At 45.1% G+C, this 12,493-nt stretch overlaps 1 protein-coding gene across 1 annotated transcript in view; it reads right to left on the reverse strand.

The window, feature by feature from the left end:
• The window catches only part of GMDS (GDP-mannose 4,6-dehydratase), a 506,617-nt gene extending 494,788 nt beyond the window's left edge, over positions 1–11,829 (reverse strand). The window contains exons 1-2 of the mRNA XM_018556927.1: positions 11,604–11,829; positions 10,909–11,065 (exon numbers count right to left, since the gene is read on the reverse strand). Of these exons, the coding sequence (XP_018412429.1) occupies positions 10,909–10,998 (90 nt within the window). The 5' untranslated portion in view covers positions 10,999–11,065; positions 11,604–11,829. The remainder of the gene's footprint in view (positions 1–10,908; positions 11,066–11,603) is intronic.
• Positions 11,830–12,493: the final 664 nt, after the last annotated feature.

Here is a 12,493-nt window from a genome sequence, read left to right on the forward strand (position 1 = left end):
CGTCCCGTCAGCTTCCCATGCTCCACCGTCACCCGTGTGAGCCCAGGACTAGTGTGGATGGTCTCCCCTGATAGATCAGATAACTGGACCCGGAAGTGATGTGCATTACATCATGGGCACGTTCTCCGGCTCCTAGGGCCAGAAGTAGCTGGTGAAGCAGATCTCTGCTTCACCAGCTTCTTTGGGGTCCCTATGTGACATTAAGGGTCTTAAAGACCACTGATGTCGTCATAAAGAGGACCTTTCATACAGGGGCGTCACAAGGCTCGGTGACACCCGGAGCGGTTACCGAGTGTCGCCGAGACGTCATCGCACACGTGCGGCGATCTTCTAAACCCTGCCGGCAGCCATCTTGGTGATGGACGCCGGCAGAGTAAGGAGAGGACAGTCACCCGGCAGGATAAGGTATGCTGCCGGGTCCCCTCCTCTGTCCTGCTGCTGTCGGGCATTCGGTCCATGACCGATCGCTCAACTTTTCAGAGGGGGGGGTGGGATTACAAAGTTAAAGCAACCAGCATTTGCCAAACAACCATTTCCTGTGTATGCTTTTGCAAAATGTTAAAGGTCCAGCCACACTGCCATTCTTGTGCGTTATGTCACACACAACATGTGTTGCATTAAGATAGACCATTGATTTTTGGAAGGAAAAAAAAACAACACACCCCACACTTTAATGACCATTTGCAAAAGCATGAATAGAAAAATGGTTTGTTGCCATTGTTCATGATCAAGTTCAAAGGCCTTACCGAAACCATTTCTTACTGATCTATAGTTTCGTGGCTCATAACTATTTTCCACTAAGATCATTGTGCCAAAGAATGCCAATATACAGATTGGGGAGGAAGGGGTTAAAGAATAAGTGCATGTTTACTAAAACATAAATATCCTCCCTTCCAGCATTCTTTATACCTTTAATTTCAAAAATAATCTTACAACACAAAAGTCTGACAAGGCAGCAAATGAGTGTCTATAGAAGCATAAGCACGGAGACATCCTCTTTCTATTTAGTGTATGCGCCCTCTAGCCCCGTAGACCATAGGCTGTAAATAAAATTCCTGCCTTCCTGTAAAATTACAGGAATCAACTAGCCTGAGGCTACATTTCTCACATATGAAAAGGACATCTTAGCAAACATTGCTGATTTGCTGGCACAGCATACAGTGGCTTTAGAGTCAAAAATACTTTGACATAAAGAGGATAGCGTGGGCCAGGAGGGAGCATTTTGTTTTGATTATTATTACAAAAGTTTTATTTGATATTAAAAAAAAAAAAAAAAAAATTTTTTACATAGAACACAGAAATCATTTTCACACTGAAAGTTGCATAAGTAAAAAGTACAAACACATTATGTGAATGGTGTAGCATTGAAAAACAGGTTAACTCACTAACCGTAGAAGTCGCATAAGCAAAGAACAATGTAGTATAAAGAATAGGTGGCATGAGAGAACCAGTTAACCAGCATTACATCATAAGAGATCAACCTTTTAAATAGAAGAGAAAGAAACAGCAAACAGGGACATGTGGAGCAGGAGAACATGTCCGGTGGCCAAAAGAAGGAAGGGGGAGGAAATAGGAGAGCGAGGGGAAAGAAGGGGAGATTAAGAGGAGAAAAAGTGTTGTCCAACTGAGCAACATGACCAAGCGTTTCTAGGCTAAATGCTTCAAAAAGTCCTGATTTAGAGCCAAGGAGTGTAGGTAGACAATCCGTGATGACCAAACCTAAAAGCAATTTACCACAAGAATAGTTTAAGAGTGAGTTTTTTTTGTTGTTAACCCCTTCGTGACTGACGACGTACAGTGTACGTCGCCAGCATCGGGATGCCTGCCGACGCGAGTGTCAGAGATCAGGGAATACCTGGCCTCCTCTGGTACACCGCACCTAGCTGAGTTCGATAGCCGGGCTCTGGAAGCCCCGATTTCCCAAGCAGAGTTTGACTGTGCACTGCGCGACATGAAGCCGGGTAAGGCCCCTGGCCCAGATGGGCTAACCCTTACCTATTATAAGCATTATCGGGAACACTTAGGCGCACACTTTTTATCTGCCTTCAACGCTCTTCTAGAGGGCAGACCCTTGCCACATGATTCTCTGAGAGCGCACATTACGATGATACATAAAGAAGGAAAAGACCCTCTGCATTGTGCAAGTTACAGACCCATCTCACTGTTGAATGTGGACCTATAGATCTTCACCCGCATCCTCGCCTCCTGTATACGGGCGATTGGCAAACTACAAATTGAATTTTGTTAAATCTGAAGCGCTGAATGTATCCATCCCTGACGCTCGCGTACGTGCCCTCCGGACGGCCTTTCCGTTTCGATGGGCATCCACACATATCAAATACTTGGGGGTGGCTATCCCCGCGGACCTTAGACAGGTGTTCTCCTTAAACTTTACACCGATACAGAGACGCATTGACCAGGACCTGAAGAATTGGGATCACCCCACGTTCACGTGGATGGGTCGCACTAGCATCTTGAAAATTACCATACTACCCAGGTTGCTTTACATCTTTCAGACGCTGCCAGTTAATGTACCCGCGGTGTTCCTTAAACAGGTCAGGTCCAGCTTCCTGAAATTCTTGTGGGCGAATAAGCGGGCTCGCTTGCGCCACCAGATCCTGTCCAGAAAGGGGGAGGCGGGTGGTTTAGGGTTTCCTGACCCCACGTTGTACTATAAGGCTGCCCACCTATCTGTAGTGCTGGATTGGTGCTGTCACTTTGAATTAAAATTGTGGGTGGCATTAGAACAGGAGGGTTGCCAGATGCCCCTGAGGGGCATTCCTTGGGTAACCCCGACTCTGTCGCTGTCCTCGTGGCCGAACCCGCTGGTTCGTGCCACGATGGGAGCGATATCAAAGACGCTCATGTCCCCGGGATTTACTCCCCCCACATCGCCCTTGACGCCGGTGGTGGGGAACCCAGGCTTCCCCCCCGGAATGCAGGGCCCACTGGCCAGAGCCTTGACTTCCGCAGGTGCCACCAGGGTGTGTCACTTCCAGGAGATGGGTCAGTGGAAACAGATAGCCCAGCTCCAGGCAACCACAGATCCCCCAATGCGACTGTGGTGCGCATTACAGTTGAGGCATTTCCTATGCTCCTTCTCGGAGATCTCGGGCCCTAAACGGCAGCTGACTGATTTTGAGTCACTGTGTATGCGGGCAGAGCCGATCAGACATTCCCTGGCGTACTTGGTGAATTGTTTGCGTAGCCCCCCTGACCAGACCCTTCCGTATTTCATTAGACAATGGGCCTCGGATCGGGACCTGACCCTTAGTCCCACGCAGGTGGACACCATGCTATCACTTCGCCCTTAAATCATCTATCTCTAACAAGTACCAGGAAGCCAGGTATAAGCTCTTGACCAGGTGGTACAGGGTACCCACGACCCTTCATGTTATGTATCCAGCGGTTTCTCAGGGGTGGGCTCACTACTGCATATATTTTGGGACTGCCCGAAAGTTCAACCGTTCTGGGCTGACATTGGCTCTACAATAGAGAAGATCACGGGACACGTGCTGCCCCTCCCTCCATCGGTCTATCTTCTCCACCTGGCCCCGCTTTCTCGAAAGGCATATAAACGCTCGCTGCTGATTCACCTGCTGAACGCAGCCAAAGCCTGCATACCAGCTCTGTGGAGACAAACCCGCTCTCCTTCCATGAATATGTGGATGAGATTAGACTGATGGAGGATCTAACCTCCAGTTTACGGGAGTCGCAGTCCAGATATGTGGCTACATGGGGAGCCTGGGTCCAATTCAGGGGCTCGGATGCTTTCACCAAAGTGTGCAGGGAGGATGCAGGAGACTGAGGTGCTGCCTAACCATGCCACCCAATTAGTGGAGGATGTATGGCACTGGGGATGATAGGGCTGGGGGCCGCCGGGGAGCTGGACTGCATTCTGCACTTTCCTTTCTGCTATTTCTACGTCTCTTTGTGCTTTATGTTTGTGAGTCAGTGTTTGTCTCTGTCTGCCTAGTATGTGATGTAGAGGGGTGACCGTGTTCGGGCTGGCCTCCCATTTAGTGGGGCTGTACCTGACCACCCGCCCCAACTAAGTGTTCCCTTCTTCTTTTGGTTTATTTTTGTTCACCATAAAATGCCTTAAGGGCGGGGACAAACATAATTACCTGAACTGATCTTACAACCTGTTATCGAGTTTTATACTATATGACTCACTGTTTGTTATTTACACATTATGCGAGACCATGTGGCCTCCACATGTTCTCTCTTTCAATGTACCCCACCCTTTGTCGAAAAATAAAGAATTATAAAAAAATGGTGCCTGCAAGTCTTTGTTTGACCTTTAAATTTAGAATAGGTTGTTTCCAGGATGTTGCTTTTGTTTGACATGTAACAAGAAAACCCGAAAAATTAGCTTTGTGCTTCTACATATATGGTTTCTTATTCAAGAGGGCCTGCCATGGGTTGCCTGAAAGATTGCAATCCAAGAGGGTTTCATGGAGGCTGTATACTCAAATCCAAAGTTTCTGCACTTTGGGACATGGATCCAGTAGACGCAAAGCACCACTGCTTTAAGACTTAAGGAATTATCAAGTGCATGTAAATTAGGTGGGATGCTGCCAAAGGTAATGCAGTGAACATAGGTTTTTTTTTGTGGGGGGGGTCAATTAACATACAAAATACATAAAAACCTAAATTAAGTGTACTTTTGAGTGTTAAGGAGACCATTCATTCTGACCAGATTGCCAACTCTACATGCAGAAATGCAACCCTAAACCGCAAGGAAGCTCTACCATGCTTCACTGTTGCCTCCAGCAAACAATTTCAATATATCAAGAGGACCTGATGCCTTTTTTCCGCAAAGGCGTGTTGTTGGGCCTTGTGTCACCATGGGAGGCATGACCTTTTTATCCACAAAGTCTTCCATGAAGCCAACTTCTGACCCAGACTTCAAGACTAGTTGTGAGCCTCACTAGTTTGACAAGTCTAAGTTGATGGTGCCACTGTCCAACTTTCAATCTTCCAACTGCAAAAGGAAGTCAGCATGATTTATCATCTACTGACCAGTGATATTTTCCGGTCCACAGCATAGACCTGTTCTGTGTGCTTCTGCAAAAGAGCTTGGGCAGCACATCTGGAAACATCTGTCTTCCTTGACATTTCTACATGCGAGAGACCTTGTGGATGCAGCAGTCTTGCCATTGAAGATTTTTTACATTAAACGGTCTTCAGCAAGCACACATTTTTTTTATCAGAGCACAGCTTTTCCTCACCCAGTTTTATTCCTATACAAAGGAAAATTTTGTTTGATCAAAGCTGAAGTTTAATCTGCTTATATTTTGCTTGCCTGGTTCCTCCACCCTCTACCTCACCAATGATTGGATTTTAACATTATTCTGTTGATTATTAGCATCTGGTTGGTATAATTGTTTAATCATGCATTTAAAATTGATGCAATTTTAAAACGCAAAGTGTGGACACACCAAATATTGATTTCACTTCTGTTTATGCACTTTGTAGATTGTTAATTAATGAATTAAAACTATTTTTCTCTGTCATTTATTAAGGGACACTATGTTCAGTTATTCAGAGACAATTGGGTTATGCCACCTACAGGAAGATTTACACTGGCATACAATAAAAGCCATTGGTCAGCCAAGTATAGCACCTCCCACTCAGGGTTTTTTTTCTGTCCTAGGAGGTTGAACAGCTTTTCTATACTGAGAAAAGTTTAACCATTTTATTAGCTATTTTTTTAAGAATATTTTTTATTTCAGTCAACACACTACTGAGCTGGGCTCTTTGTGCAGCTACCTGAATCAATCTTTCCTTAATAGTTTCGTAGGCTGTACCCAGACCCAACTGGACTGAAGAATGTGACGCCTGCCTAGAATGTGACCTCCGGGTACGAGATTTGGTGCTTTTCAAGACTCTTGGCAGTAAGCTGCAGAGCACTTTCCAGGTACAGAGTCATGGCACAGCCTTTGGTATGAACCCCATCTCTGTAGACTATGAGTAGGCTGGGTGGAGGGGACGAATATCCGTAGAAACTAAATTTATTGGTGTTAATCGTGAATCGTCAGTTTGTGCAGTGACAGCACTTAATTCCTCAGCAAGGTAGCCTTTCCTAACACGCTGAGGAATTATTCTGTATCACTAGTTACAATGCACAAGCACTCTACACTGTTTCTGCCTTTTCAGCATGTGGTAGCATCTTTACACCATTAATCCACTTTTTGTGCCTTGTTAGTCCGTGCTGCTGCTTAGAGTGACAGGGTCACCTCCTGCCATTAACCCTCTCCTGTTCTCAACAACTGGTTTGCGAGTATCCAAGGTTAATTGGTGTCCTCTATAAAAGTTGTCACTGTTAAGCAGTGCTGCATGTCAGATCCCAAGCACAAGGGCAGCAGTCCCACTTCATCGGGTCTCTCCAGCTCACAATCTACTAAATTGTTCTGGGGTGACCTTCAATGTCCCTCATGGACATCTACAGCCTGGATACATGCCCCCTACTTGAGGCCACGTGCTCCTTGGAATCTCTCTTAAGGTGCCCATACACCTTACGAATATCGGCCGATTTTAGTATGCAAACGTGTTGTCGTCTGATATTCGTAAGGTTGATGGGCAGTGTACAACCACAAATACTATACAATCGATCGACTTTTGACTAACCAGCAGGTTAGAAAACTTTGCTCGAACGTACGATTTTCACAAGGTTGGTGGCGTTTCCGTACGTCAAAATTCGTACGATTTAGACTGCACATGCGCAGACGAAAATACGTGCAGTCGTTTACTGCAATTCATCCAGGTGCTTCATCCAGGTGTACAACAAAAAGTGTCGTCCGATGATCGCAAAGTGGCAGCCTCACCATCATCAGGTTTGGTTCCCCTTTCTGCCTTATCCAGGGAGCAATTCACCAAAGGTATGCTGGATTATATTGATAAAACCACCATCATTGCCGACTCAGAACGTAGAGGCAGTAATTACTCTTCTACGCCTTCCTCTCTGGAATCATTGACAGTGTGGCAGCAGTAGAAGCCTCTGAGCTTTCTGTGGATGCTCTAAGGAAGTCTCAAATCCCTTTTGGATGAGTTTGCTCCTGAGGAGCCACAATCTGCTGCCATACAATATAGGTTTTTTTATTGACAGGGTGCTATGCCCACTGTGGATCCAGCTATTTCCTACCTTAATAAAAACAGTAACCAGATCTATTGAGGAGGCACCTATGTAAAAAAAATGCTTGCTGAAAATGCCCATTGATGAGTCTCTTTGGTGCTTCTTTAGATAGCTTTACAAAAAGGACTGGCGGTAACAGTACTTATCTGGCCCAGCAGATGAAGTCTAGGCTTCAAACCAGGAAGAATCATCAACTATGAAGCCAAGAAAGATACCTTTACTTCCTCCTAGGCTTCACTTTCCAAGGCCAAACCCAAATTAGTGACCCAGTTCAAGCACAAACCTTGGCTCACTAAATCCCCCAAATATTTAGACAAGTGCTCTTCACCTTGAAGGGTCACACTCACTTTCCCAAGCAGGGTGTCTGTTGCTTTCTGCCGAGTTAGCCACAAAAGACATCTCAGATGCCTGTGTAAGATGTTGTGTCCAGGGGGCTACAAGCTAGAGTTTCACTATCTGCCTCACTTCATGATGCCCAATCTGCTTGCATCTCCACACAGACTAGTAGATCTCTATGCTGCTTTTGCAAATCTTTTAAACCAAGGAGCCATTACCATTGTTCCAACAGCAGAAAGGATTCATGGATTTTACTCCAATCTTCACTGTTCGAAAGCCAAGGGGGCATATGCAGGTAGTTTTTAAATGCCTTCATTTGGTTCCAAACTTTTTGCATTGAGCCCACCAGGTCTGATTCTAGCCTCTGTGTACACCAAGAATAGGTACTTACATGTCCCATCTATCCAACACATCAACACTACCTTCGTTGTACTCTGCGCACTCACTACCAGTTTGTTGCCCCATCATTGGGTTAGTCATCCAAACTCCCCCAAGTGTTCAGCAAGGAATTAACACCCATGCTAGCCTTTCTACGCTCCCAGGAAATTTCCATTGTAGAATATCTGGACGGTCCCCTTTGAGGTAGAGTTGGCTTAAAACCTGGCCAACAATGTTATGTGGATAGACCAAACCTTAAATGTACTGTTGGATTCTGGCTCTACAGAAAGCAGCACTAGAACAAACACATTGCTTAGAGTATTTGGGTATTATCCTAAAAATCTGACTTTCTGCTTCAAGACTGGCTACAGTCCAGGAGCCATCCAACTTTGCCTTTCTGCATGAGCGTTCTGGGCTTGAGTAACCCACCCGTGATCAAATCTCTGGCAGCAACTCCATGGGCTCTTATATATTGTCCGGAAGACTGCTTTATCAGCCTGCTTCAAAGTTGCTGACTGTTGTAACTCAGGTCTTGAGAAAGGTCTTCGAATCCCTCACAAAAAAAAAAAAAAATTATATAAAAAAGTATACCATCACATATGATTTTCCCTGGTGCTAAGAAAAAAAGTTTTCACCCAAGGAAATACTCCGTGGGAAGACCTGGATGAGCATTTTGCCTAAAGTATCATCAAAAGGGAAATTCTCCAGTTTAGCAATCTTATCCCAAAGATTGTTGGCCTCTCAACTAGCCAACCAGCCATGATCTGTGTACAAGGTGTCTAATATGGCTCGCCCCATACAACCACTTATGGGATTTGGCCCTGCCAGCACTTTAAAAAAATGCCTTTCCCCCCCAATCACAGGTTTAGTCGTAGAAATTTCTATGACTAAAGATGACTTTACAGCTATAGATTATCTGCAGACTTTCTATGGTCAGATGGAAAAAGTGCAACAGATTCCTCCATCTATGCTAAACTGTGTGGATGGAGAAATCTCCCACTGGGCCAAGCTTCAGTATCTTGCTAGTTGGCCCCGCTGGCTGTCAAAACACCTCAACAATCTGATTGGATGCAGGCATTGTTCAGGTGTTTTAAGAGCTAGCGGGCAAACTAGCAAAATACTGAAGCTTGGCCCAGTGGGTGATTCCTCCATCCACACAGTTCAGTGTAGATGGAGGAATCTGTTGCACTTTTTTTCATCTGACCATAGAAAGTTTGCAGATAATCTATAGGTGTATGGCCAGCTTAAGCCTGTGATTAGGTAGAACATGTCAGAGGGAGCAGACCTTGGGCAGGACACCAGTGAAGTGGTACAAGCTGCAATAAACTATTCTAGCGGAATCCGGTGTGCGGCCAGCTTTTGTTCGGTTTGTAAGAGTTCATATTGGAGTGAGGACGCACTCTCAGCAGCAAGCACCCAGCTCATTTCTTCCCTGAGACGTGGAGGAGAGGCTTATCTTTTAAAAACCTCACTTTACAGAATTTGTCCCCAAGTGCCTAAAGCTTTTGCACAGTATTCAAAATGGGAGAACACCTCCTTACCAGAGCTCCGGATAGTGGTAAAACCTGACAGGGTTCTAAACCAACCCCACTATCTAGTCCAAAGAATGACTGGACATATACTTTAAAGCTAAACTACAAATTAAACGATCTCCCAAAACAGTTACTTGTTAGCAGCGCCGCTTTATCCAATGGGCAAAGTGGGCAATTGCCCAGGGCCCACCACAGCCACAGCTTTCCCTTAGTGTTCCTTGAGGCCGCGCACATCGCACAAGCAGCCTCAAGGAAGTGCGTTTGCCTGAGCTGCCTCGTGTCAGATCACTCCACCAATCCACAGTGCAGCTGCATTGTTCTCACTTCGGCTCCGACGTCAGAGCGGGAGCGCAGCTGAGAATGAGACGCGGATGGTGCATGTGATAGAACTGGAAGCCTGTCACTGCAGACAATCTGTGAAAAAACACTCCCAGTCCTAACCTCAGCAGAGGAGCTTGTGCTTTACTGTGAGTGACCCTGCATGCTGCTGATCTATGGTACTGAGGCTGAGCAATAATTTATTATGAGAAGTTACTATTGCTGAGCAATGCAAAGAATAGAAACTTGTATTGTCGTAAAATAAATGATTGCTCAGTCATGTACAATCACTAGAAGTTATCATAATTGTATATGACGGAGCAATCATTTATCTCATATGACAATGCAATTTCCTATTCCTTACATTGCTCAGCAAATGGAAGGAATAGAAACCTGTAGGGATGAGTGTGTGGCCCTTAAGTTAGTAACTTAAATCGGCCATGTATGCTGATTGTTTGCATATGGCAGTGAGGCTGAGCAATTATTTTATATGAGAATACAAGTTACTATTCCTTACATTGCTCAGCAATGTAAGGAACAGTAACCTGCGGGGATGCACGGATAAGTATACTGGGCATTTGCACGAGTACTCATACTTGTGAAAATGCCGATACCGGCACTTTAATTTTTCAAATAGAAGTGGCTGCCTTAGGTTCCACACTTGCTGGAGACCTCGCGGCAGCGCAATCCGTATTTTCTAAGCAAAAAAAAAAAGCCCTTCTGAGACACTCCGCCCAAGACATCAGGACAGCGGGGCCTGATTAATATATTTTTTACCCAAGGCGCACCAGAGCCTTGAAATCGGCCCTGCTTGTAAGGCATGCCTCTGGTAATAACCGTCAAGGTTGCCAGAGTGTATAATTACAGCTCATAGCCATACTTTAAGTTCAGGTGTCATAACTGAACACATGTGCCGCACCATGGCAACACTGCAATCCAAAAAGAGGCTAAGATGGCACCTACCTTGGCTGTAAAAGATAGGAGTAGTTCCGCTTTAATAACTTGACATTCCTATTCAAGAGCATCAGAGAGCTGCGATTCACCTGATTCGCCTAATTTACTGATTTGTACACAACTGTTCATTGCTAGATTTTCTATCGATATTTGGATTGATCACATCTCAATACATACATATCTCATACTTAAAACCAGATTAATAATGCGTAAAGTGAAATTCTTCAAAACAGCAACAAGTGGTAGTCTCACCTGGCCTGTAATTCCTGTGACGAGTGCAACCTTCCTGGACTTGTCACCATTAGAAGGGAAGCCTGATCCATTTCCCTGACTGCACGCCATGCTTCACACTGTCGATTTGCTCAGAGAGGAGACTGGCTATGTGCTCTCAGCGATGTCTCAAGTCGCACTGAAGAAAAAGGAAGGGACGGGTAAGACAGGTTGAACAACAGGTGCCTCAGGAGTTAAAACTGAAAGGGCAGGGATGTGGGAGGATTAGGTGACTAGAGGTGCTGTACGCCCTACTATTCCAAAGACCAGGAAAGAACAATACAATAAGAAAGAAAGGAGTGGAAAATGTCAGTAAACGGTGCAGTGACACACATCAAAGGGGTGTGTTTCAGTAAATGTGTAACGAGCAAACATGGCTAAACACAGGTGCACATCCCATAGCAAGAAGAGCACAAACACAAAAGAATCAAGCTTTACAAAAGAAAACATCTACCATGAAAGTCTGTGCATCTTTCAGGCTCAAATGGAAGATTTATAAATATGTGACTACGCAGAAGCATACAAGATCTACATCAGCAACCTGCTAATTCACTATCTCTTAATACTGAGATTTATATGAACCTTCAGTATATAAGGTACAATGCAGCAGGTATAATGGCATTGAGCATGTCCTTGATTGCATAAAGGCATGTTAGAAAGCAGGAAGTGATAATTACTGAGTTGAAATGGGACGTCCAGGAAGCTGGCTTTTTGCCTTACTTCAGTATAGCTGCACAGAGAGGGCTGTGTGAGCAGGAAGAGGTACACAGTGCAAATAAAGCACTGATGATGATCAATTTATCTCCTCTAGTGGCCAGCTATTTGCTTCCTGTTTCGTCCATGAGATTGAATGCAGCGGCTCCACTGATAACCAACCAGAAGCTTCAGTTAACTCAAGAGTTCCTGCCCACTGTCCCTCCCCTCTGCACAGTCACACTGACACCGCTCAGGTTTCCGGCATTACATGGCAGCCTGTATGTATGAGCAGCGTGAACGCTCCCCGCACGTGGCCGCGACCCTCTTCAGGCACTGCGCATGTGCAGTCAACAGTGCACGCTGCCCGCGCTTGCTCACGGTCTCCTTCAGACACTGCGCATGTGCAGTCCATAGCGCGCGCTCCCCATCTCTGGCTCTGAATGTGATATGTACTGTTACATATTACTGTGGTGTGCTCTATACAAAGTAGCACATAACATTGGCGTACATGTAAAGACAAATGAGAAAGTTTACTACATGATAGTTTGCTTCCCTTCATAAATATAAGGAGGGGAATTTATCCAAACTGGAGCAGCTGCCCATAGTAACCAATCGGCTTCTGTCTTTCAAAAGCTTAACTGAACAAGCTGAAGAGAAATACTGATTGGATGCTATGGGCAACTGCTTCAGATTCTAAGAGTGGAAATTATCAAAACTGGAGCAGAAGAATGGAGCAGTTGCATATGGCAACCTATCAGCTTCTCTTTTCAGTCTGTTTAGTTATGGTTTGAAAATGAAAGGTGGATGCTGAATTATTGCCATGGGCTCTAGATTATAGATACCTCCAGGTTTGATCAATTCCCTTCAATGT

This window comes from Nanorana parkeri, unplaced genomic scaffold (genome assembly GCF_000935625.1).
Source record: "Nanorana parkeri isolate BGI_ZX_2015 unplaced genomic scaffold, ASM93562v1 scaffold258, whole genome shotgun sequence".
NCBI lineage: Eukaryota > Metazoa > Chordata > Amphibia > Anura > Dicroglossidae > Nanorana > Nanorana parkeri.